This window comes from Odocoileus virginianus, chromosome 7, assembly GCF_023699985.2.
Source record: "Odocoileus virginianus isolate 20LAN1187 ecotype Illinois chromosome 7, Ovbor_1.2, whole genome shotgun sequence".
Taxonomy (NCBI): domain Eukaryota; kingdom Metazoa; phylum Chordata; class Mammalia; order Artiodactyla; family Cervidae; genus Odocoileus; species Odocoileus virginianus.
Window position 1 is genome coordinate 32,415,551 of NC_069680.1, and position 26,005 is coordinate 32,441,555.

At 57.7% G+C, this 26,005-nt stretch overlaps 1 protein-coding gene across 1 annotated transcript; it reads right to left on the reverse strand.

Annotated features, from left to right (window-relative positions):
- Positions 1-14,157: 14,157 nt before the first annotated feature.
- On the reverse strand, positions 14,158-25,413 carry BNIP3 (BCL2 interacting protein 3). Its single transcript, XM_020892780.2, has 6 exons — positions 25,233-25,413; positions 18,383-18,533; positions 18,071-18,155; positions 16,550-16,659; positions 16,331-16,483; positions 14,158-15,161 (listed from the first exon to the last, which is right to left on the reverse strand). The coding sequence occupies exons 1-6, from the start codon at positions 25,276-25,278 to the stop codon at positions 15,116-15,118; spliced, it is 591 nt and encodes a 196-aa protein (XP_020748439.1). The 5' UTR covers positions 25,279-25,413; the 3' UTR covers positions 14,158-15,115.
- Positions 25,414-26,005: the final 592 nt, after the last annotated feature.

Consider the following 26,005-nt stretch of genomic DNA (forward strand, 5'->3'; position numbering starts at 1 on the left):
CTCACCACGGGTGTGTTCCTGCAGCTCGCTTCCCCTTGGCGTGCGGCGGGATGTGCCTGCGCTGGCCCCTAGACCATAACGGCCCACTCGTGACTCTGCCGGGCAGCACTCCCTTCCTTGGTGGTGCCGGCACGTGCTGGCTGCTATCGAAGGTGATGGGGAGCGTGCCCTGTGGCTCCCCCTGGAGGAGTGAGCTCAGGGCTCTCCACGGGGCCAGGCCGCAGCCCCTTCCCCTCCGCCCCTCGGTCGCTCTCAGAGCACCACCCCCCACCCAGCAGAGGCGGCCGGGTCCTTGTGCACACAGGGTTAGCACCCCAGACCCTGCCCTCCGCCAGATGCCTGCAGGTGGAAAAGGAGGTTGGGGATTTGGCCTCATTATGTGTTTCTTCCAAGTAAAGTTAATTCTGAGTGTCACCTGTTTGACATTTATTTGACCCAGACTTTTTAATAACTTTTAAAAATGCATGTGGTCATTTGATATTCAAATGGGGAGTACTGAATATTTTTCTACGTACATTGTGTTCTTTTCATTAAAACGGCTTTCTGTTTTCTTGCAGAATAAAAGCCACCCTCATTCCAGGGGGGAGTATAATGTTTACAGTACCTTTCAAAGTCATTAAGAGTTGGACTATTTGAAAAGTCTGGAAATTGAAGAAAAAGTTGATAAAATTAGGTGGTTACCTAACAGAGTGCTGCTTATTTTCTGCTCTGTACAAATGGTAAGAGCCGTTTTTTCCTTAAGTGGCTGTTTGGGTTAGGATTTTATTTCTATGTGTAGATTCATTTTTATTTTAACCTTCTTTGGAAGTTATTTCTGCTTTAAAATTTGGGGGGATGGTAAATTATTAGGTAGCAAGTGACAGGTTGAAAACTCAAAGTATGCAAAACACACTCCCAGTAGTACATTTCCTAATTCTGCATACGTCTCTATGTCTTTACTTATTTGTAGGAAACAAGATGTTTGTGTATAATTGGAAATACTAATGTTTAATACTCCTACCCTGTAAACCAGGGTAGGACCACAGTTTTCTGCTGTAACACTCAGCTAGTACCGGTGCATAATATACAGTTTTTCTTTTAATATAGATAATGAAATTTTTCTTTTCAGATAAAACTGTTAACGTATGGTAAATAAGTGAAGGGGATAAAAGAGCAGACTATAATTTAAAAGACGAAGATGGACGACTCTGAGATCCGTTTAGAGTCACGGCACTGCAGGTATATGGTACATTTTTTTTAAACTATCCAGTACTTGTCATGAATTAGTCAGTGGCAGTGCTCAAATCAACCGCGCAGAGAGCGCTGTGCCGCGCGCAGAAATACTGTCAGACCTGCCTCCCCTGGAGTGTCGGCACAGTCACCTCATGTGTGCTGTGGAGTGGGAGTCCTCTTATTTTCACAAAGACGAAAAGTCACATAATGCTACTGAAGAAAAGACTGATTTAATTCCACAACAGGTCTCTCTGAATGCATCTGCTGTCTTTCCCTCCGAGGTTCAGTGTAGCTCGGTCGGTGGGGATGGAGCAGGTGGAGCTGAGTGCAGTTCCCTGTGGGAAGCTGACCTGCAGACAGGCAGGGAGGCCTCCGCCAGGTTTCCTCTGAGCCAGCTAGAGTAGACCCTGATGTCCCAGAATTCTTGGCTCATCAATCCATTAGCATCACTGCTAGTTCTTTTTTCATAAATAAATTCTTCAGTCCCTTTTTGGTGTGCCTAGGAACACTGTGAATGGCCACATCCATTCTGATATCTCAATTTTTCATCACATTTGACATGGGTGAAATTGAGTAAAACTTAAAATCTGGTATCTTGCTGTTGGCCTAGTGAGGACCCCATGGATGGTGTCTGTAATAAAATGAAGTGTGTGAAGAGGTTCAACAAGCTTGAGTCCTGCCCTGGTGAGACCCTGGGGTGCTGCCTCAGGCCAGGCGGCCCGCCCACCCCGGAGACCAGCCCCTCAACCGCCTAGAGTGCCCCTCAACCACCTGCCTGGGTCCCCTGAGCGCTGTGGGCCACGCAGTCGGTCTGTCAGTTCAAGCTTTGTTGGGAGTGATCTGCCCAGTGAGGGCCCAGTGCGTGAGCAGACTGGATTAGTGGCCGAGGAGCCAGAGGAGGGCGGGTGTGGCAGACAGCCCCCCATGCCTGCAGCAGCCTGGCCCGGGCCCGCCTCCCTCCCGCGCTGCCAGCTGCGTGCGCGCAGTGCTGGGCGGCCGCACAGGACAGAGGCGCGGCCCCGCCGTGAGGAGGACGGGGGAGCAGGGTGGGGGACCGTGTAGGTCAGTGGCAGCACCCTGATTCCAGGAGGCGAGGCAGAGAAAGCCATGCGCTTGGGTAAAATCTGAACCCTGATTTGAACCAGGATGTTTGGATCCTAGCAGTGTTTTGTAGGCTTGTTCTCGCACGGGTCCTCCTCACCTCCATTCTACTGCTGTGTCTCGGAGTCTGTTCTTCTGGATGTGGTTTGCTGCAGACCCCTGCAGGGGATGTTCACTGTGACTTCCAAGGTTTGTCTCTAAACTCGGAACTTCCCTCTCCCTCAGGGAAGCTCGCTGTCTCTGTAACGGGAATCGCCTCAGCTCCTGCCTCCAGGGCTGACGCAAAGGCAGTTGTAAACAGTGTGTACATCAAAGGTAAATACTGCTGCCTGTTCTGTGCTTCTTTTTCTAAACTTGCTAATAGATAATAAGGATGGAAAATACTGGCTTTGATTAAAATGACGCTTAATTACCCAATCCAGAAGTGACTTCCTATGTAAGAATGACGTTCTAGAAGACAAGTTGTGTACGGAATAGTCAAAAATTAGGTTATTGGTCTCTCTAGAAAGTGAAGGAGCCCTGTGATACGCCGCGTCTTGGAATGGCGTCTGCTGGGCCAGGCCGTGGTTGCAGCATCCGATGCGTCATGCTGACCGTTTCTGTCCTCTTGCTTGGTGTGGTGGCTCGCTGTTTGAAGCAGTGCGTGCAGCGCTGGCCTCTGTCCGGCCAGCACCTGCTGAAGTGTCCCTGCGGTCGGGAGGGCTCCGGGGCCTGGGCTCACTCAGTGACCTTGGCGTCAGTCGGGGGTCTCTTCCAGCCTTTCTCTTCCTCTGTAAGCTGAGGCGCTGGCATGTGCCTCCTAGGATGACGGTGCAGACTAGGAGAACAGCTGCAGGCTCCCAGCTCCGCGCCTGGCTCAGAGCAGCGAGCCCCTGCGCTCAGCCTAGGTCTCTCCCACCCTCCTGACACCTGTCTGTGCCAGGAGCGCCTGTCACAGCCGCGGGTCCACGGTGTGTGTGGCCTGGACGTCAGGCCTGCTCCTGGAGCCACAGGTCACTGGCAGTGACCCCTGTGGACACGCCTTCATGTGCTTGGTCAGACTCGGTGCCCAGGCCTGGAACTGGATGCTGGCTGTGCACCCTGACTCCCCGGCCGCCTGCATGACTGGGTGCTCCCCGCCATTGGTGAGCGTTTTCAGCAGAACGTCGGAGCTCTTAAAAAAGTCACTTCTTGGTTCTGTGAAACCAGACTGGCCTTCGTTTCTCTGATTATTGCTGAGTTAGGATGTCGTCTGTTAGTTGATGTCCATTCCTGTGGCACTATTAGTGTCCTTTATCGTTTTTTCTCCTGTTGGAAGCTCACATCCTCTCTCAGTAGTTTGTGAGGACTGTAAGTCATGAAGGGTTTGTTTATGTAGTAGCATCTATCGTGGTTTTTGTAAAGATTCTGTCCCCCCATCAGGATTCAGATGCCCTTCTTGTGGCCGAGGTCATAAAGCCTGGGAACTGGCACGTGCTTCCTGGGGTCTGTCGGCACTCTTGTGCCTTGGATCCACTCACGGGGCAAGCTGGCACCCTGTGGCTCCTCGCCTCCCACTTAGCTTTCACCCAATGCCCAGCCATGCCCCTTGACCAGCTCTCTCCCGCGCTGGGTCACCATTCTCTCATTTTGGGGGTGATTCCTCCCCCAGTCGGGGGTGTCCTCGAAGGCCTGCGCTGACCAGTCCTCCGGAACCCGTTGGCTTTACGGCCCTGTGAGCCCCGTGTGCTTCCCCGACTCTGGGCTAGCCTGGCCCCACCCTGCTCGGCAGCCTGGCGGTACCTACCACCGAGTGCTGGGCAGCGTCGCGCTTCAGCACTTCGGGGCCCTGCGCGTGCTGTCTGACGGCTGCAGGCTCTGCCGGGGCGGGGGGGGGGGGGGGGGTCCCTGGGTTTCTCAGCCTCCATGTTGTCATCAGTTCCTGCTCTCCTGGCCGGGCCCACAGCCAGGTTCCACTCTTCCTCGTGTTTTCAGTCAAGCCATGTCTCTGTTTGGCAGCCTGCCATGTGACCTTGCTCTGACCGCTTAGGACAGGCTCTTGGTATCAGGTACTTCGACTCTGTCGGGATCCACTGGAGTCTGGCAATACTCCTGGGTCTGTGCCGTTTTGTGGCTGTTATGTGGGACTCGAGTGCAGTGGGCACTTGTCTGCTTTTCTTCCTTATCTTTTAATGTGTGTTATGTTGCTCTGAATGAGATGAAGGCAGCCCCCTCTCCCCAGGCGTTGCTGGATCTGATTAGTGCATTAACATAGATCCTCTTACCTGGCAGATTACAGTGCCTGTAATCGCTTCCTTCACACCTAAGCTCTTAAACCTCCTGCCTGCGAGCCCTGCCCTAACCATGCGCTTCCAGAAATCGTGGACAGAAGCCAGCCAACATGGAGGAGCTGACGGAGGTGGTCATGGCGGAGCCCGACCCCCTCCAGGGCAGCGTGCTCGTCCACAGCGGAGCCCCGCCCCCTCCAGGGCAGCGTGCTCGTCCACAGAGGAGCCCCGCCCCCTCCAGGGCAGCGTGCTCGTCCACAGCGGAGCCCCGCCCCCTCCAGGGCAGCGTGCTCGTCCACAGCGGAGCCCCGCCCCCTCCAGGGCAGCGAGCTCGTCCACAGCACCAGCAAGGGGCCCGTCCGCCCCGTGCTGCCGGCACGCCGAGGGTAAGTGCTGGCGAGCTCACGTACCTCCCGTCCGCAGCCCGCCTTGTCCGGGTTCTCACCACCTCCAGAGACCTTGCGGTGCCGCCTGCCTCCCGTGTGCCTGCCTGCGCGGAGGCCCTGCTTCCTGAGTGCCCGCGGTAGGGCCTGCAGGTCACCCCGGCCAGCCCCTCTGTGCACAGGGCCCTCTGCTGAGGCCGGAGGCCGTCTCCCCCTTGGGATGGGCTCTGTCCCTGCGGAGCTCTGCTGGCCTGGGAGCCAGTTCCCTCAGGAAAGCCCAGGCTTTCGCCCACTGAGCCTTGAAGTTCTTCTGGGGGAGGAGAGCTTTGGGTTTGTCATTTTTAGTCACAAGAAGCAGGCCCTACTTTGTAGACAACCAGAAAGTCTGTGTGTCACGTGACACATCGTGTGTGTCCCGGGAACTCTGCCAGCATGCCCCCGGGCGCTGAGCGCTGACGGCATCCCGGCCCAGAGCACCGTGGACTGTCCTGTTCTGTACGCTTTGTCCTGCAGTGATGTCAGTGTTTCGGTCAGTCCGTCCAGAGCGTCTCCCGCTGCAAAGTGCCAGGGCCTGAGCATTTGGCCTGTGTTTTCAAGACAACACTCTTGAGTAAGCAGGTTTAGATTCCCAGAACGGTTTTATTTGTCAGCCAAGTTATTTATGTGAGTAAACGCTCAGTATTGCCACTAGGTTGCTCAGGATTAACTTCAGATGCAGAGTTAATAAACATATAGGTTCCTTGTAATACATTTATTTTTTAAAAAGCAGCAGCTGGAAAAAAAGAAAAAAGCAGCAGCTGAAAATGAAAGGAAGGACAGGCCTCCTTGCCCACAGTTCCCCGAGCCAGAGCAGGCTCTGGGGTCTGGCACACGGGCGGGTGAGGGAAGACAAGCACTCAAGTTATTGCTGATAGAGCAGAAGTGTTGGAGAAAGAAGGTCTGCCCAGGAAGTCTTCAGAATCTGAAAACAGTAACTGGGTTTTGCTGAAGTGAGTCTTGCCCATTGAATAGTGAAGGAAAACCCCTCTCCTGGTGGGCCGTGGCAGGTGGGACCTTTCCAGCTGGAGTCCAACCGTCCTCAGCTGAGGGAGGCCCTGCAGCGCCTACGCTCCGGGTGGCGGAGGGCCCTGCGCCCGTATCCGCCTCTCGCGCTGCCCTTCGTGGCGTCCGGCATGGAGGCTGCCACCTGGGGTGCGCCGGGCCCCGGCCCCCGTGGAGCCACAGGCTATGCAGGGCGTCTGCGGGTGCCCTGGCGGCGCTCTGGGTTGCGGGCCAGGGCCGGGTGAGCCTGGAGGCCTCGCTTGCACTGCAGAGTGGGTTGTTCTCTGGTTTTTAAATAGAAGTGGAAACACTGTTTTCCGGTTTGGCAAGAGCCCAGCAGCAGGTCCTTCTCAGAAAGTAGCTCCTCCATGTCTGACGTGAACTTCAGCCACGCGGTCGGTACTGGATGGGCCGGGACTACCTGTCTGTGGAGGTGTGGGACCTGAACACGCAGCGCTGGCCCGTCGAGACCCACCAGGCGAGCCGTGGGCGCCACCGCCCCGCCCTTCCTGCGCTTCCACGAGGCCCACGAGCACCTTCGCAGCGAGCTGTGTTCCGTCTGCAGTGGTGACGGCGTCTCCGACAGCGCCAAGTGCTGCTGGAGTGGCCCTGACCAGTGAGGCCTGCGTGGGGACCGGGCCTTCCAGGGCCAGGGCAGGCGCGGGCCCGGCTGCCCAGTGTGGACACGGGGTGTCTGGGCACGCTTCTCTCGTTGCTTGCAATTCCATCCCAGTCCGAACAGCAAGCATAGTGCTAGATTCACACTGGCTGTTTCCGAAATGCTTAGTGGATGATAATTTCTTATTTTCTATTATTTTCAAGAGGAGTGAAAGGAAGGAGGTGAGGAAGCTAGTGTGGGTGGGATGCCCTTTGCTTTGGGAACGAGCAGAGGACAAGACCCCAGAATGCTGCCATGTGGGGACGCCAGTGCGGTGGCTGGTGTGACGCCCCGCTCTGACGGGGCTACAGCCGTTTCGATGCTTCTGGTCGTCTGTGGGCACGTGCCTTAGAAGTGACGACCGTGCTGGTTCTGCCTAGAGGTCTGTGTTTAATAACATTTGAAACATCTCCTCTCGTGAGACGGCAGGAGATGTTGCCGCGGGTCTGTGATGGGATTGTGTGCCGGGTGGGGCTTGCATGCATCTGAGCCGAGGACCTCCGGTGGTGGTGAGGGGCTGTTAGACATCCCGAGGCGCCCTGCGGCACAGGCCCCGGGAACTGCTGACCGTGACGCTGCCGTCCTTTGTGCATCTTTGTGGTTGAGAGTAAAGAGGGCGCGGCGTTGGCCTCGGGGCCTCAGCTGGACCCGGGAGCCGGGAGCCCGGGTTGGGGGGAGCCGTGACTCTGGACCCGCAGAGGTTGGCTCTTGAGACGGACACCCTCGGGATCCATAGAAGGCACCCGTCTGCGTTAGACTGGCCCCAAGGGAGACGTGTGTGTGAGAGACCTTGGGCTGGGGTGGATCACGTCCCCTGAGATTTGTGACCACGAGCATGCCTATGTGTGTGTGTTGATGTGCGGAGCACGCCCAGCAGGCCTGGCCAGGCACGTGGGGAGTGTACGCATCACGTCTGCGTGCCCACTCTTCACAGGCTGACGTGCCCCGCGTGGTGTCCATGCCCGCGGAGGATGTGGCGCCCGGGGCAGAGACAGGACTTCGCCCTCAGGCCTCAGCACAGCCGCCTGGGCACCGACAGAGCCCTGTGGGGGCCCTGGGCCTGGGTGGGCCACCCTTGTGGCAGACTTGGTGTCCCAGCGGCACACGGAGCTCGGGGTCCCCCCGGCTTCAGAAGGTGGAAAACACAGCTGCAGCCTGCAATGGGACCCAGGATCAGAGCCCTCACAAAATGCTTTCTCAGCAGACCTGCTGAGGCCATGCAGGGTGCCCGGCCCCCGTGGAGGATTTGCCCTTCCCAGGGCGCCAGGGCCCAGGATTTCCCCGGGCTGAAACCCATGAAACCAGAGCTCACCGGCGCAGACGGCCAGGCACGCGTAGGAAAGGCAGTGTACACAGGCCATCGGAAACAATAGAACGTGGAGCCCTGAGAATCCAGCTACTGGAGTCCCGCGCAGCAGAGTGTACGCGGGGTGCAGGAAGGGGCCAGGCCGCGCTCATGGACATGCACGTGGCCCCCACACTGGGAGGGGACCCCAGCCGCGGCTCAAGACGGGAGCTGCGTCCTGAAAGCCCACTGTGGATTCAGCGCGCCCTGTGCAGCTGAAGAGATCTTGAATTCACTGAAGATGGGAAACATTCTAAGGAGAAAGTCAAGGTTTATACCTTTTTCAAAAACACATTAATATAATTAAAAGTGTAAATTCACTACTTTTTCCTTTTTGATTCCTTTGTATTTGCTTTTACTGATACAGCTGTGTATGAGGCTCAGTCAGACATTTTCACCGTGGTTGTCCCCTGGCCGTTACGATCTTTCGTGTCTGATGTCTGAAGGTGACCTGTGCAGCGGTGGGGTAGGCGGTGAGCCGCTTGTCTGGGCAGCGGGGCCGGGGTTCCTCGTGGCTTACAGGTTGTCGTCTTTCACGCGGCGCTGTCCTGATGGGCCCTACAACAGCTTCTTCCGGATGTTCAATAGGTCCACCCAGAGGGAAGAGACGCTGGAGGCCTCCAGGGAGAACAGCAGGCCCCAGGCCAGCCTGCAGCCTCACAGGGTGTGTGCGGGCAGGCAGTGGACAGGCGAGGTGAGCGTGGGCAGCCTGGACCAGCAGGAAGACTCTGCCCACGCAGGCACGCGGCCGAGAGTGTCACCGCCGTGGCCGCCACCAGCCAGCCACCAGTACACCTTCCAGGATGAGGTCAGCTACAGCGGCAGAGGGCCCCGCGCCTGCAGAATCGCGCCTGCTCGCTGTCGGAGCACAGGTGGCCGCCTCTCCTCAGAGAAGCAGGGACGCCCCCCTGCCTCAGCGCAGACTGCCTGGGGTTCCGAGCGGGGACCCCGGCTTCTGCTCCGGGGAGGGGAGCCCTGGGTGTCGCTGCTCAGGTGAGAAGCCAGCTGGAAGCGGAGTGACGGGCAGGCCTCGAGGGGCCGTGACTAATGTAGATGGCTTTATTTAGGTCTAAGCCTGTCTTCCAGATTAGAGGCCAGACATCCACACCCCAGAGAAGAGGCGTCAGTGCAAGCTCTCCTGCCAGCCCTCCTCCTCGGCCGTAGCCAGGCCGCTGCCCGCCCGCCCGCCTCAGCAGCTCTGCGCCCGGGGGCTCTCAGGCAGCTTCACTCCGCCACCCCTGCGTCCACTGTCACCCCTCCTGGGGCAACCGCTTAATAAAAGCAACGCACTGTAAAGAGTGTTTTTAAGTCCAAAATAAGCATTGTCTTTTTATTTGCTTTCATTGCACATAACGATATTATGCAGAACTAAGACTTTAAAACTCTTTTATCCTTCACTGACAGAATGGTGGAACGTGTGTAGTGCTTGAGGCTCTGAGTGTATGTATCCCCAAAGTTCTGTAACCTTTGTTTCTGTAGAACTGGCACCCCTGACCCACCAGGTAAGGACTGGACAAAGCCTTAACAGAGAGAAAATCACAGGGAGTAGTAACAGAACCGCTGCTGAGAAACCAACTCGGGGTTTAGAGCACACGACAGATGCCCTGCAGTTGAAGACTTTTGTGCTTTTTCTAAAATTTGTTTAAAAGTACTAGGTGCGGGGTGGGGGGATAACATGCTTTTTTAAAATGTTAAAATTATACCCTAGATTTCACACTTAAAGGCAGCGAAAATTAAACCGTTTTAATTTCTATCCCTTGATGGTTTAACAGTAGGATCTTTGGTATCAGAAATCAAGATTCCCCCACCCCCCCAAAAAACAGAGGTAACAGTAAGTCCCTGGAGCTTCTCTGCGGAATCCCGCACTGGAGCCGGGGCCCCAGTCTTCGGGGGGCGGGCGGCCGGGCCCACGCGCTGCTCGTGGAGTCGCTGTGGTGGAGGGGCCCCATCAGCACACATTTCAGTTGCAAATTGAGAACCAAGCGTATTAGGCGGGTGCAAACACATCTGCGGGTTTTGCATTGTTGAAATTTACCGTTTGATACTGGAATACATCCTTAATGTGGTTATGTTATATATCATTTCTTGCTTTATGTTTTTTTGCTAATGACTGACCTGCTGTGTATTTTATATTTATTTGAGACTAGGGAGATGATGTTAGACAAAAAGCAAATTCATGCAGTTTTCTTATTCAGGTTCAAAATGGGTCAGAAAGCAGCGGCGACAACTCGCAACATCTACAGCGCATTTGGCCCAGGAACGGCTGACGAACATACAGTGCAGTGGGGGTTCAAGAAGATTTGCACAGGAGACAAGAGCCTTGGAGGTGAGGGTGTAGTGGCCGGCCATCAGAAGTTGACAGTGAGCAATTGAGGACCATCATCCAGGCTGATCCTCTAAAACCACAGAAGCAGCTGCCACAGAATTCAGTGTTGACTATTCTACGGTCATTTGGCATTTGAAGAAAATTGAAAAGGTAAAACCTCACTAAGTGGGTGCCTCGTGAGGTGACTGAAAATTTTAAAAATGGTCGTTTTTAACTTCTCTTACTGTATGCAAAACTTATGAACCACTTCTCGGTTGGATTGTGACGTGTCATGAAAAGCAGATTTTATTCAACTGGCAATGACCAGCTCAGTGGCTTGACTGAGAAAAAGCTCCAAAGCACTTTCCAGTCACACTTGCACCAAAAAAAGCTCAGGTCACTGTTTGGTGTTCTGCTGCCCCTCTGATCCACGACAGCTTTCAGAATCCCAGTGAAACCATTACATCTGAGAAGTAGGCTCAGCGGATCAATGAACACCAAAAATTGCAACGCCAGTCAGCACCAGTCAACAGAAAGGGCGCAGTTCTCCACAACAACGCCCGACCACATGTTGCACAACCAATGCTTCAAAAGTTGAACGAATTGGGCTATGAAGTTTTACCTCATCCACCATATTCACCTGACCTCTCACCAACAGACCACCTCTTCAAGCAGCTCAACCACTTTTTGCAGGGAAAACATTTCCACAACCATCAGGAGGCAGAAGATACTTTCCAAGAGTTCATCAAATCCCAAAGCACAGATTGTTATTCTGTAGAAATTAATTATAACGATTTATTGCTCCTTGGAAGAAAAACTATGACCAGCCTAGATCGCATATTCAAAAGCAGAGATGTTACTTTGCCAACAAAAGTCTGTCTAGTCAAAGCTACGGTTTTTCCAGTAGTCATGTGTGGATATGAGAGTTGGACTATAAAGAAAGCTGAGCACTGAAGAATTGATGCTTTTGAACTGTGGTGTTGGAGAAGACTCTTGAGAGTCCCTTGGACTGCAAGGAGATCCAACCAGTCCATCCTAAAGGAGATCAGTCCTGGGTGTTCATTGGAAGGACTGATGCTCAAGCTGAAACTCCAGTACTTTGGCCACCTGATGCAAAGAACTGACTCATTGGAAAAGACCCTGATGCTGGGAGGGATTGGGGGCAGGAGGAGAAGAGGATGACAGGATGAGATGGTTGGATGGCATCACCGACTCGATGGACATGAGTTTGAGCAAGCTCCAGGAGTTGGTGATGGACAGAGAGGCCTGGCGTGCTGCAGTCCATGGGGTCGCTAAGAGTCAGACAGGACTGAGTGACTGAACTGACTGATGACGATTTAAAATTCACGGTCTGAAATCAGTTATTTTTGCACCAACCTAATACACTTACTTTAAAGGTAATTCTTGTACCCTGTGTTGGTTGTGATGCAGTTCACAAATCTGAGACATTGAACAGTTGTCTAAGTATCAGGTCAGCCCTGGTCCTCAAGCAGTTCTGGAAAGAGGGGGTACATATTTGTTTAGCTGTTTTAATAAATTTCTGATGTTTAACTAGATTCGTACTGTGTAATTGGACAGTTTTTTCCATGTTTCCTTCAAGACATACTTCCCACTGAACAAGAAAGCAGCCTTCTGCCTCTCAGAGGACCTTGTGCTGGGGTGTGCGTGGCCAGGCAGGGGTCCCCGTCTTGGGCTGACAGCCCTCAGAGTCTCCCTTGAGGAGTGTGTAATCTAAGGGATGCACAGGAATTTCTCCCGTGTTCTTTGCCAGTTGACACTCTGACTCCATTTAAGCCTTTTCTCCTCCTGATGATGTAAAACTCCTGTGGTTCACTGGACACAGGTTCACGTGTTTATTTTTGGCTGCAGCGCGTTAGTTGCTGTGTGCGAGCTTTCTCTACACGTGTCGAGCGCGGGCTCAGTAGTTGTGGCCCGCGGGCTTCATTGCTCCACAGCACGTAGGGTCTTCGCAGACCAGGGATCGATCCCATGTCCCCTGCGTTGGCAGGCACATTCTTAACCACTGGACTGGTAGGAAAGTTCACATTCTCAATAGTCAGGTTCCCATGTTATCACCGACTTGAATTAATGACTTTTGCAGTAAATGAAGCAGCACTGTGGGCGCAGGAGTAGGTTATTCAGAGGGTCCCCCCCCCCAACCATGTTCCCACGCCCTCTCCTGGTTACACCCAGTCCATGGGGACAGCCAGGCTCATTCATATCTGGCAGATTCATCCCAAGTTTCTGGCACAAGTGAGCAGACGTGCATACTCTGGCTCTTTTCTGCATGTTGTTCAGGCGCTCAGTCATGTCCGACGCTTTGCAACCCCATGAAACTGCAGCACGCCAGCCTTCACTGTCCTTTACTGTCTCCCAGAGTTTGTCCACATTCATTTCCGTGGGGTCAGTGATGCTATCTAACCATCTCATCCCCTGCCACCCTCATTTTGCCTTCAGTCTTTCCCAGCGTCAGTCTCTTCCAACTAGTCAACTCTTCACATCAGGTGGCCAAAGTATTGGAGCTTCAGTATCAGTCCTTCCAGTGAATATTCAGGGTTGATTTCCTTTAGGATGGACTGGTTGGATCTCCTCACCATCGAGGGGACTTTCATGAGTCTTCCCCATCAGTTCTTCTGCATGAACAATACTAAACCGTTTCACTTGCACACACTTTGTCACTCAGCCTGCAGTTAGGGCTCCGCAGACTCAGCCCTTCCCCGAGACAGCTCAGCGGGGGACGGGCCGGCCACACGGCTGCCTGAGCTCTCCAGGCGGTCCTGCTCACCAGCTGGGGGTGGGGCTAAAGGCTGGGCCTCAGAAAGCCTAGCCACTGCTTACAGAACTGGGGACACTGCGATGCTTTCCCACTGCTTATTTTATGCTGGAAACCACATGGTACTGGTTCAGGGACCCTGTCATGTTCTCCCAAGTCGTCATCTTCGTGCACACGCATTGTCAAGTGCTAAACCAGAAGTGGCCCAGACACATGTCGCTGAAGGTGCTGCCCACTTCCCACCAGGGTGGGCCTGCCTGCCTCCTCCCCCATCGTGACCCCACAGTCTGCAGGCGCAGCTGCCGAGTCTAGTTAGGAGACAGCCAAGCACAGGCTTGAACATCCTCTGGAGGTTGTGTGAACGTGCTATTCAGTCAATAAAATGGATGACAGTGTGATCTGTGTTAACAGGAGGGGGTATGGAAGCTGTCACCGTGCTGTCCTCTTGCCCAAAAAAGTGAAAATGCTCACACACACAGTCCCACACCTTACTGGATCAGACATCCACTGTAACATCAATGAGGGGAGAGAAGCTTCAGGGAGCCTGGCAGCCCAGCTGTGCCCGTGACAGCATCAGTCAGCAGGCAGCTGGGAGAAAGGATACGCAACCTGGGGGTAGGAACAGAAAAATAATCCTGCCGGAAAACAAGAGAACCAAGGTTTTAAAAAACGAAACCAAAAGGAAGTTAGTGCAATCAGTCCTGAATTAAAACTGGTGTTCCAGAGAATGAAGGGAGGATACCCTCAAGAACTTACAACTCCCCAGCCCTGGGCACGTCCTTGCAGTCTGGCTGCACGAAGCCGCCTACCATCGCGGCCCCACTCACCCGCGCTCTCCAAATGCGCTGGCCCTGGGGACCCCTGGCCTCCCGGAGGCCCCGAGGGCAGCCTCAACCACACCCGTCGCGGTGAGAGGCACCCCTGGCCCGGGCGGGTCAGCGCAGCACAGGCTTCGCCTCCTCAGGACCAATCGGTGTAAAGAAGCCGACGCTTCACCTTCAGATGGAAGGCCTGCGAGCTACCTCCAAGGTCATTTAAATATAAACCAAGTTTTTAAAAATTAGAATGTTACATTTATTGAACACAACTGGAATTTAGTGTGGAAAAGTGAAGCAAATACACAGCATTTATTGATACAGTGTATGAAAGGGCATCCTTTAACACCCAGGCAGCGGGATACACCTGGCTTCACCAAGAAGCTCGTATGGTTTGGCTTTAAACCATATGTTAATACCATAACCAGGGATTTGGCAAAGATTTATTTTTTTTCTATTTCCAGCCTTTTAAAATAGACAATAGCTTAGAATGAAGCTGATACTAAGACCACACAGAAACCGAACACAGACTAAACTCAGCAATCCGGAGACGCGAGGAGACAATGCTTGTCCAGTGGCTGCTGCCCGACGGCCCAGGGCGGGGACGGCTCAGCGCGGCCCGACCTGCTGCAGCCTGGATTCTACACGCCGCCAGTGGCTGCTGCCCGGGGTGGTGCTGACAACCTCGGGGGGTCCGCGCTGTCCTGCCCGACGGCCCGGGGTGGGGACGGTGCAGCGCCACCGCGCTGTGGCCTGGAATCTGCACGCCGCCTACCAAAGCCACCAGACACTCGGCCCTAAGGGCCGTCTGCAGCGGACGGACGCGTCCACCGAAACGTCTGCAGCGGGAGTAAGGCCACATGTTTATTCAGATAAACCCCTCAGGTAGTCCTTCTAGCATCAGTAGTATTCCTTCTCTCAAAATAGTGTTTAATTCAATCATGGTTGCAGGTAATTCATTAAAATACTACATACAACATAGCTAGGTATTTTAAAATTATTTATACTTTGATATTTATAATATCTGAAAAAAGGTTACTACCGAATTATTACAGTAGATATTAATCAACGACATGCTTGTTGCTCGATCCCGTGTGACTGCGGGAGAGCGTGGTTTAGTGTCTGTTTCAGAGTTAGGAAGGCGGCACTGACAGAAGAAACGACGCATGGGGCGGCTTCCGCACGCTGTGCGGGGCGCGGGCCCCGCAGCGTGGGGACGCCGGGCTGAAGCCTGCATCAGAACGTGCTGGTGGATGTGGTCAGGCGCCTCCCGATGTAGATCCTGGCAGAGAAAGGAGGCGGTCGTTAAAGGGCGTCCTGTCTCCGTGGGCGTGCGCAGCTGAGACAGCAGTGGACTGGCCCGGCTCATCTACGAAGGGGACTGGCTGTCAACACTGACTGAACACTTGTGTTTCACGCCTACCAGCACGCACTTCAGCATCCAATTCAGAAGAATCCACTTGTGCTCTAACGCTGTGCAACGCACACACTCGGCACACACAGACGACTCCTGAGCTGAGATGCTCCCTCTCCACTTCCCGACCTGATCAGGCAGTCACCCGCAGGACAGCTGACGGCCCTGGGCCTTTCAGTACATCTCACAAAAACCACTGCTGCGCACGGGCACGCCAGGGAGCCCGAAACGGAGGGGCTCGGGGGGCTGCCCAGGAGGAGGGCGGGGGGAGGACACCAAGGGCCTACAGCCCAGGGGGAGTCTCCGCAGAGCAATGGAGGAGACTGGACAAGAGGGCTGGATCCTGACCCCCAGGAGGTCAGGGAGCAGACACACCTGCGGAAATCCATCCCGAGATGAAGGCTGAAGCCTAACCCCGCCCGGCCCCGGAGGACCTGCCTGCTGGTTCTGGACAAGGCTCCCTGCAGGACCCTGACAGCCTGACTGTGAGAAGGACGGGTGGAGACAGAGTCTGCGCTGTGCTGAGAGGGGGAACCGGGTGGCGGCGGGAGGCAGGGCTGTGGGCCGGGGCTCAGGAGGTGGGGCAGGGAGGACCGGCGCCTCCTCTGCCACCTTCTCAGAGCCCGGTGGCCCCAGCCCACGTCAGGAGCCTGTCCTGACATCCAGCGGCCCAGCAGGCTGCCCAGGAGAAGCCCATCCTCCCGCGTCAGGACCAGGGAAAGCCGCGCCCGCCTGAACAGAGGCGGGGTGAGCCCCAGGAGCAGCTCTGGGCTCAGGTGCCCACGGCCCAGGCGGCCCCCGTGTTCACGTCACAAGGATGGGAGCCCTGGCCGGTCTCACTGCCGAGCGGCTCTGACAGGCACACACGCGGCCAAAGTGGTGGACTCCCACCTGCAGCCGCGCCCGAGGAGGAGCTGCTCTGCCCCTGCACCCACACCTCAGCAACCAGCGCCCTCCACGTGCGGGCCGCCCCAGGGTCTGCCCCGCTCCCCCGCCTGTGCCAGAGGCCGGCACGGGCCCCGCGCAGCGCCACTCACCCCAGCCCGATGGCCAGCAGGTGGGACAGCAGCAGTGACGGCAGGAAGACCTTGAGGAACTCCGCGGAGAAGATGCCGCCCTTCTTCATGACGCTCGTGTTGCGCATGCTGAGCGTCGACGCGCGCTTCGGGTGCTTGAAGAGCAGGAACTCCCTGCGGGGAGAGGGCGGTCAGCGGGCGCTGGCACCCGGCCCCGGAGGCCCCCGGATGCAGACTCACTTGGCCGGGGGGACGTTCTCTGGCCGACTGGACCAATCCCAAATCCAGTCTGAGTTTTTCTTCAGGATGCTTTCAACCTCTTTCCTCCTCTCCATGAAGTCTTCCTCAGACTGCGGGGAGATGAAGTCGGTGAACCTGCTGCCTCCACCCCAGGAAGCCCGCCGACCACCCGAGCCCGCGGCCCAGCCCCACCACACCCCCAGGGAGGGCCCGCCGGACTCCAGCAGCCCTGAGCTGCAGGCACCGCCCCAGGGAGGCACCGGCCAGCAGGGACAGACGTCCACAGAGACGCCGGCTGTGGTTGCAGCTATGAAGGAGAGAACGGAAACCCCCTAAAGGCCCCCAGCAGGGATATGCCTAAGCAGACGGGAGGCTGAGCAGCGGTGAGAGCAGATACGCCCACGTCTGCGGAGAGGAGAAGACCAGACCCCGATGTGTACCCCAGCTTCAGTGGCCTTCTTAAAAATGCACGTGTTAGTGATAACACACTAACTGAAGAGCTGTTAAGAAGCTGCATTTCTTCAAATTTTAAAAACTCTGTACCTAATGATAGAATTCCTCTTTAAATTCAGGAGCAAATTATGGAAACACTCTAGAACACGGCACCAAAACCAGCCAGCTGCCCGGACCCCCGAAGCCGGGCCGGAGCCGCTCATCCGCGAGCGGCGGGCAGCGCCCCGGAGGAGCCCGAGCCAAGGGCCGCTGACTCCCTGAGGAGGGAGCAGGGGGACCAGGGGGCACTGGCTGGAGACTCGGTCCCCACCGCTCTCACAGGGAGCCAGGGGGTGGGGAACCTTTCCCTCCTCCAGGGGATCTTCCCGACCCAGGAGTGGAACCGGGGTCTCCTGCACTGCGGGCGGCTCCTTTACCGGCTGAGCTACTAGGAGAGCAGGGCCCCCCAGGTTCCTAGATCCCTACACACCCCTGAGCATCACAAGGGGCAGCAGGCAGGGAGACGGCCTGGCAAGGCCAGGTATCCCGACCCAGGGATACAGAGAGGCAGCTCGGGGCCACAGCCCACCCGGCTCTCGTGGACTTCCCCCAACAGGGGCTATGCGCCCCCCCCCCCCCCAATCTAAGAGATCCATTAAAGGGAGGTCAGAAAACAGCGCAGCCTCAGCCAGCCTAGTTAGCTCCTAACCCGAACCACAGAAGCGCTGGTCACTGCAGCCCGAGGCACGGTTTCCAGAAGCAACTAGTGCCGTCGAGGAAGGCACGCAGCAGCGCCGTCCCATTGGGCAGGCCTCCAGTGACTCCAGACCCCCAAGGACCCCCACAGCTCCCACCACTCCCTCCTCCCACCCGCATCCCCCGGGAGGTCGTGTGGGGCAGAGGGGGCCCTGGCCGCACACCCTGAGCCAAACTGGGCCCCGCCGCCTCCAGTCCATTCTGGGAGGTGCTGGAGATGCCCCCACCCCCCACTGCTGAGAGAAAGTCTGAGGAACCAGAAGTCCGCTTGCGGGCCAGGTCACCCAGCAGCCTGTACCGACAGATTGCGGAGGCAGGCCGTGCACACCTTACCTGCGAGCTGTTCTTCTCTCCGAGGCTGTGCGTGTCTGTCTCAGAAGCTCTGTTAGTGTCCTGGGGGGTCTGTGAGCGGGGCGGGCTTGGGGGAGACAGCACACGGTCACCTTTCCATCAGGACACACAGACCCCCACACAGGGGAGGAGGCGCTCCCACCAGCCCTGGGGGGACCAGGGCCGCAGAGTCACAGCGGGCCCCCCTCCACCGCCCGCCTCCTCAGCTGCGCTCCGATGCCCGGCAGCAGCAGGGGCAGCGGCCCCACCCGGGCAGGCCCGCGGAGCCTCGCCGGGACGCACGCGCTCGCCCACCTGTCGCAGTGAGAGCTCTTGGAGCTGCTCCGTCCAGATTCGTGCTGCGCGTCCAGCAGTATTTTTTCCATGTCGCCGTTATAAATAGAAACAGAGTCGGGAACACTGCTCCCACTCCCGTTACTGCCGAAGTGTAATTCCACCCAGGAGCCTGCCGGGGACAAGGGAAGGACAGGGTTGCAATTTTCCGCCCATCCCAGAGTCTGGCACTAAGATATCCAGCTCACCCCGTCTGTTTCGAGACATGCCGGAGACTGCCAGGGGCCCTCCGCCGGGAATCCGGCCGTAGCGCCCCCAGGCCTGGCTCGGGCCCTGTGCACAGTGAGCCTCGGCAGGGACCCTCGGGAGCCGCCCCCCAGACCATCTGCTCCATCAGCAGAGGCCAGTGCCAGGACTCTCCCCCACACTCAGCTCTCAGAAGAAAAAGGGCTCAACCAGCGCCTTGGGGACTTAGAAATTAAGGAAAGGTTTAATGTCCACATTCCAGCCTCACGTTCTGACCCTGAGGCCCCACAGATGGGTGACCGATTAGCAAGGCTTAGCTTTGTGCCCCAGCCCGCCGCCGCAGCAGAGCTGACTTGGTAAATTCACCGGGGCAACAGCAGCTGAGCCGGCGGGCCCCCTGCTGCCCCGGTCACCGGGCCGAGCCCCTCCAGGCCCCTGTGAGGGGAGGGGTCACTGGTCCCGGCGCCGCTGCTGCTCCCGGCTGGGTGCTGTGGAGGCTGACATGGGGCTGAACTCAGGAGGAGAGCAGCGTGGCGAGTCCACGGGAGGACAGGGCTGGACACTAGAGAGCTCCGGAGGTAAGAAGGTCCGCCTGCGGTGCAGACCGGAGGCCCAGCCCCGTGGCCCCACAGGGCGCCGCTGCCCACTTCTCCACGCTCAGCTGCGTGGCCAGCAGCCACAGGCTCTCACGTCTGAACCACTCAAGGCACTTGTGTGGGGCGGGGAGCCCTGCTGTGCATCCAGTGTGGGACCAACGCGGCCCCGGGCAGGAGAGCCAACCCCCGCGCATCAGCCTGGGGACCAGTACTGAGATGCAGCCTCCGCGGGCAAGCGGAGTGGGGGGCGGGTCATCACCACGGGCAAGCAGGGGTCAGGTCGGGGGTGCGGGCGGGTGGAGGGGGCAGGTCGTCCGGCTCATTCAGCGCTGCTGCCCTCTCGGGCTGGACATTCTTCCACAGGCTTGCGGGCCGTGGGGAGAGCTTCTTTTCCAAGTCAGCTGTTGAAACCCGCTCCTCTCTTCTGCTGAGCATCTTTCTTTATCTAGCTCAGTGTTCAGGACACGAGCCTTTCCTTCTTCTGGCCACACAGGAGGACTTGCAGGACTGAATCCACCCTGAGCGCCAAACCACCGGGACAGCCGGCACGAGCCGTCCTTCGCTCCAGGAATGCTGGCGACCGTGGAGACTGCCCTTCCACCCCCGGTCTTCAGGTGAGAGGACGGCAAGTTCTGCTTTTAATTCCGTCAGATCTGAGGCCACGAAGGTCCACTGCCCTGCCTCCCTCCGGGACCTGGCCCCCCATGTGTGCCCTGACAAGGTGAGCTTACTCCACGCGGCCGTCCACTGCCCTGTCCACGGACAACACTGCCATCCCTGCCCCGGCCTCTCCCGAGTCGGCCGCTCACACAGGTCTCCTCTGGGCCCAAGACCGTCCACGGCGGGTCACGGGCCAGCCTCCCCAGTAGGTGCAGGACAGGAGTGCCCAGGCCGGCAGCAGACCTGGGCCCTCCAGGGGCCCGCCTCAGCGCTGCTCTGCACCCCCCGACACTCGGACCCGGCCCAGACCCCCGCCTCACCGCCTCCTCAAGAGTCCTGCCTGCCCCGACAGCCGCCTGCTACAAACAGGTCAGTCATCAAAAAGGCAAATCCCAGGCGTAAAATGTAAACGTCCATCGCAGGCACCCTCCCACGGAGCCGCCAACCAAATGATCACCAGTTTCCAACCAAACGCACTGTCTTCTCTTCAGCCTCTCCAGCTTCCTCACACCGGCCTGGCCCACAGCAGGCCTGGGGCACCCTGGGCACTGCCCGCCCCCAGCCTCCGCAGGTCAGCAGAAGCAAGGAGGACGCCGCGTCACTCGGGCGACAGCCCAGCTTGGAGGTGGTGGCGATCCCGGGGGAGGAAAGCCCTGAAGCTGACAGAGAGCGGCTCCGTGTGGACGCCTCCACAGCCCCCTCCTTCCCGGGGTGAGGGGACAGCCAGCCTGCGCTCGCCACGCAACGGGGCCAGAGCTCAGGCCCGGGCCCCTCTCCTGGGCTCCTCTCCTGGGCTCTGTGGGGCCCAGTTCGGGGCCCGGCTGCCCAGACCACCTTTACGTGTGGCGCCTGACGCCGCCTCTGACATGAAATTTGGGGGGTGGGGGGCTTTTATATCAATAACCAGTTTTCCGGCACCAACTGGCTGCCCAGCAATTTGGTTTTGACACTACCTGTAGTAGCTTCAGATCCCACAAGTTAAAGATCTCAGTCCCACAAGACTGTCCCCACAGTGGCCACCTCAAATGCCTGACAGACCAAGAATTCAGGGGCTCCTACAACCGTCCCTATTCAACAATTCCCTAGGACAGGTCACAGAAGTCAGAACAGTACCCTGCTTACAGGAACGCCTTCTCAGAAGGGAAGGTACTCAGGCAGTGGTGGGCGAGGCTGGTTCCCCGCCCTCTCCTGGTACATCCAGTAACCTCACCTCAGCGCCCCTCCCTCCCCAGGCAGGCTTGGGGAGGGCAAGTGCTGAGCTTCCAGCCATCCCCACCCGACCCTGAGGCTACCGAGGGCCTCGGGAGTCCCCTCACTAGCACAGACTCAAGTGTTTTCAAAGATCTCAAGAAAGTCCAAGGGTTCTTAGACCTGAGCTCTGGATCTGGAACCAGGGACAAAGATTAAATATATTTTTCAAATTAAATATAATGGACATATAACACTGTCAGTCTCAGGGCTTCCCTGGTGGCCCAGTGGTTAAGAATCCCCTCTGCAATGCAAGGGACACAGGTTCAATCCCTGGCCTGGGAAGATCTCACATGCCCGCAGAGCAACTAGGCCCACGGGCCTCAACTACCAAGCCTGTGCGCCAGAGCCCGGGAGCCGCAGCTCCTGAAGCCCTGGAGGCCGAGGGTCCGCGCTCCACAGGAGAAGACACCTCGGGAAGAGTCCACACACCGCAACGAACAGGAGCCCTGCTCGCTGCAGCTAGAGAGAACCCGAGTGCAGCAAAAGACCCAGCACGGCCGCAGACAGAATATTCTTTAAAAAAATAACATCACGATGAGCTTCAGGTGTGTGTTTAGATTCCACTCCAGACTCCATGGAGATAAGCATGCTTTATGGAACCGTCTCACTGAAAGTGTTGGGCATCCTTTAGAAAGACCTCTATCCGGGCTGTCTACCGCAGAGCTCTGGGGCCAGCTCAGAGGCTGTGATCCACTAACGGACCAGAGTTTATGATTAACCTGCAGCCACTGCACAGGGGAGCAGCTCCCTGGAAAATGAGGACAAGGGGCCATTAATCTTCTTTCACCTGCAGTTAAGATCACTCGCCTTTCTAAGCAAGAAGGAGGGGTTTCAGGTTGCTTTGTTGTTCTTTAGTCACTAGGTCGTGTCCCACTCTTTGCGACCCCAGGGACTATAGCCAGGCTTCTCTGTCCATGGGATTCTCCAGGCAAGAATACTGCAGTGGGTTGCCGTTTCCTTCTCCGGGGATCTTCCCGGCCCCGGGATCAAACCTGCCTCGTCCCCTGTGCCACAGGCGGGCTCTTCACCGCTGAGCCGCCAGGGAAGCCCTCGAGCTGCTTTCCGGCCTCGGATCGCTTCCTCAGAACCCACACAGCCTGTGAGATAATCGGCCACAGGAAAAGGGGTGGCGGTGCTGATCCCGGCGAGTCTCGCCCCGCCTCAGGCCACTGGCCACCCTGACCTGTAATTCACACTAACAAGACACAGGGCAGGTGGGCTGGGCAGATGAGATGGGCGGAGAGCCTAGGCCAATACCCCATCATTGCAGAAGAGAAGGACGGGCCTACACTATAAGCCATTTCTTACTTTTGTTTAAAAAAACCTCCTGTGACCCCCAGGATACTTGGTCCCAAAGGAAGGAAAGACCACATCTTGAATGAGATAATTCATGGGCCCCAAAAGGATCTGTGCCAACAATGCTGTCCCGTCTTCAAGCTCTGGAGAGGCCACAGGAATGACCCAGACACATCCACTTACTGGCTGGGCCACAAAAGCCATTAATTCAGCTGACCTCAACTGCTAGTAACTGGGCACAAGCTGTGATCACATGTAGCCACTGCTCGGGAAGCTGGGTGGTTGACTAAAGCTTCCAGTTTACCCTAGCCTGAAAACAGATAATCACAATTGTCTTTCTTAGCCTGTGGAGCCTTACCCTATCAAATAACCTCAACATAGCACCCACACTTTCCATCCTGAGTATTTTGCACAGGGTTTCTCACAGTCCCTGCCTGCACTGTGAGACTCGCCACTCCCGGCCCCAGACCAACATCCCTCCCCAGCAGCCCCGGCAGAGCACCCCACACCCCAGTCGGGGACAACAGGTTGCAACCTGGCTATGGAGGATCCCCTTTGGTGCCTTCCCTCTTCTCCAGCAGTCTCACCCACCAGCGGAAAATCCTGATTTGGAATGCTACAACAGAACCCTGGTACCTTTACTCTGAAAAAACCACAATGGTGACGGTGGGCAGCCAGGGTTAAAAACTACAGGGGAATGACCTACAAGACGCCGGGGCCAATGTCCTGGGATCTTTGGGACAGGTGGAATCCTGAGCACAGCCCTGGGGCAGCGCAGGTGCTACGCCTGGAGGCAAGGCCCACCCCCGTCAGAAGGCTTCTTCCCCAGAGGTGGGCCTTAAGAAGTCCCCGTTTCTAAAAGCTTACTGAGTGAGGTGGGACAGAACAAGAGGCTTGATCAACAAGTGATTTCAAACATAAAGTGAGGCAGGTGGGTCACTGAGGTTCCCGTATCTGAACAGGACCCGGTGGACCCCCCTTCCGTCTGCCTGTCTGAGGCCTTCTGTCACCGAAGCCCGAGGAGCCCAGGACTCAGTGGGGAGCCCTAAGAGCCCCAGCTGCTGTCACCTGCCTGCTGTGTGCCTTGCCTCCCCTCTCGGCCTCACTGCGGCCAGCTGAAAAGCACAGGGCGGGCCAGGATCCCGATGCCGGAAACCCCTTCCCTCTCAAAGGGCAGGACATGAAACCTGCACGTTCTGTGCCTCTTCACACACCGCACCTTTGTCCATGGTGGGGGCCTGTGACAACACAACCCTCTGACTGGCTGCAGACAGACCAGCAGGTGAAGAGGTGGGGGCCATCTCAGGGTAAGCCAGTGCCACCTGATGGCATTGATCCCCACTCAGCAGAGCAGGCGGGGGGGGGGGGGGGGGGGGGCGGGGCGCACACCTCTGGGAAGTTAAGTCTCGCACCCCCTCCCACGATGCTGCAAGATAATACTACAAAACTTCACCTTCCCCCCTGCATGTTAGGGGTTGTTTATCTGAGACAGGAAAGGCGTCCAGGACATCATGCTGCCCTTCAACAGCTTTAACTAGAACGGACCAGGAGCAGAGGCAGCAAGACTCAGGGAAAGCATCCGGCCAGAGGAGGCAAGCAGAGGGGAGCGCCTTAGCCTTTGTCTTCCGGCTCAGCCACCAACTGCGCCCAGTTCTTTCCGAGGTAAACAAGAGGTAATCAAATCAAAACCGAGCCCAGGACAAGTGTCGGCCCAGCCACCAATCCCTCTCGGATTCGGTTTCCCAGGGCGGCCCTGCCCACGTGACCCCTCCCACACTGGCCAGAGGCGCGAGTGCCGGGCTGCACGTACCCCCAGACGGCGGCCCAAAGACTCCTCGAAGGTTTCCACTCACCGTGTAACCGTCTTTTTATAGAATACACAAAACAGAGGAGCAAACCTTTTAACCCATAAGCTGGCACTCTGCGTTGCCAATGACTCAGCAGTTGAGTCTGCCAACCAAGGACTGGCGATGAAGCCGCTCTGGACACTGCGGACTCTTCGGACCGACGTGACCACTAAGGGAACACACCTCGGTAGGGGCAGAGCTGTCTACTAACAGGACTGACTTAAAGGCGGTGCATCAAACGCTCTTTAGATCTTTTTTAAGGCAAAGATTCAGTCCCTTAATCTGTCTCAAAGAAAATAGCCCATGTCGAAATTTAAGAAAAGATTATAGGACTTTTAGGCTGTGATTGCCGTTTCACAATATACGACGAATTTGGCCAAGTCTTGCCGAGTAAAAACGCTGTTTTAACAAATAAAGAGAATTAGTGGCTCAAATTCAGGCAGTGTGAAGATTTTTAAATCTTAATGAATCTTTAAAATTCTCTACGGTGTCCACGGTCCTCTCCAAACATTATTTACGCGCTCCCGCGGCCCACTGAACTCTTGCTTCAGAGAATAAAGGTCGGCGCTCGGCCCCACCTCCAGCCGCGGCCGGAGCGGGGGTCCAGGCCGCCCCCGTCCGGTTTCGGGGGCGGGTGTCCGCTAGCGGGGCGGCAGCTCGGCCAGCTGCCCCGTGTCCTCCGGCAGGCCAACCCGCGAACCCGCACGAGAGATCGTGAAGGGCGCGGCCGCAGGGACCCCCACCGCTTCCCCTCAGGCCGCCCTGCCCCGAGTCCCAGACCGTGTCCTCCCAGTCTCCCCGGGCCGGTACCGGCACCAGCACCCGGCTGCGCCTCGGAAGACGAGGCACCCGCGGGCTCCGGCCGCCCCGACGCGGAGACCCGCGCCCCGGCCGCCCGGGGGTCCTCTCCGCAGGCCGCCCCCTCGCCGCGGGCCCCTCGCCGCACGCCCCCGGCCCGGCCCGGCCCCCGCTTACCGTGCAGGCTCTCCTCCTGCAGCCCGGGGCTCTCTCTCTGCGACATGGTGGCGGGGCGAGGGCGCCGCGGCAGGCGGGTCGGGGTCTGCGGGCGAGCCAAGGGAGCGCAGGGGCCGGAGCACCGCGGGTAGCGGACGAAGCGCCGTCGGCCCGCGGCCCCGACTGACTGACGCCGACGGCCGACGCACAGCAGATAAGCGGCGGCGCCGCCCATTGGCCGCGGGGCGGGGCCTGCGCGTGCGCGAGGCGCGGGGCGCGTGCGGCGCGTGCGACGCGTGCGCGAGGCTGGGGCGGGGCGGTACAAGGGCTCTGAGGAGCGGATCGCGCGTGCGCAAGACGGGGGCAGGGCGGGGCGGGGGCGCCTGAGGAGCGGACCGCGCGTGCGCAACCGAGGGCGGGGGAGGGGTCCGCGCGTGCGCAGGCGGGGCCAGCGCGGGAGTCCGGCAGGTACGCGCGGGACGTGCGGGAGCGGCCTGGAAACTGAGGCGGCCGGCGGGCGGGGCCTGGCGGGACGGCTCGGCCCAGCGATGCAGCCTGAGGCCTGGTTGCCGCGGAGGGGCCGGCAGGCTGACTGTAAACCTGCCCGTGGAGCCAGGCCGGTAGCTGTGGCCAGCGCCCCGCGTCCCTCAGACGCGGGGCCAGGAAGGCCCGGCCCTCAGCTGTGGTGACCACCCGCCGTCCGTTAGGCCGGCTGCCAGTAGGACGGTCTCTGCGGCGGACACCCCTCGGCCCCAGTGACGGGCGGCGGGAACTTGACGCACGACCGACAGCCC

Coding starts and splice junctions, on each gene's coding strand:
- BNIP3 (XM_020892780.2), bottom strand. CDS start 25,278: ATGTCGCAGAGAGAGAGCCCCGGGCTGCAGGAGGAGAGCCTGCACG. Junction 18,534..25,232: donor GCAGGAGGAGAGCCTGCACG/GTAAGCGGGGGC, acceptor TGTCCCCGGCAG/GCTCCTGGGTGGAATTACAC. Junction 16,484..16,549: donor GAGAACGTCCCCCCGGCCAA/GTGAGTCTGCAT, acceptor CTCTCCCCGCAG/GGAGTTCCTGCTCTTCAAGC.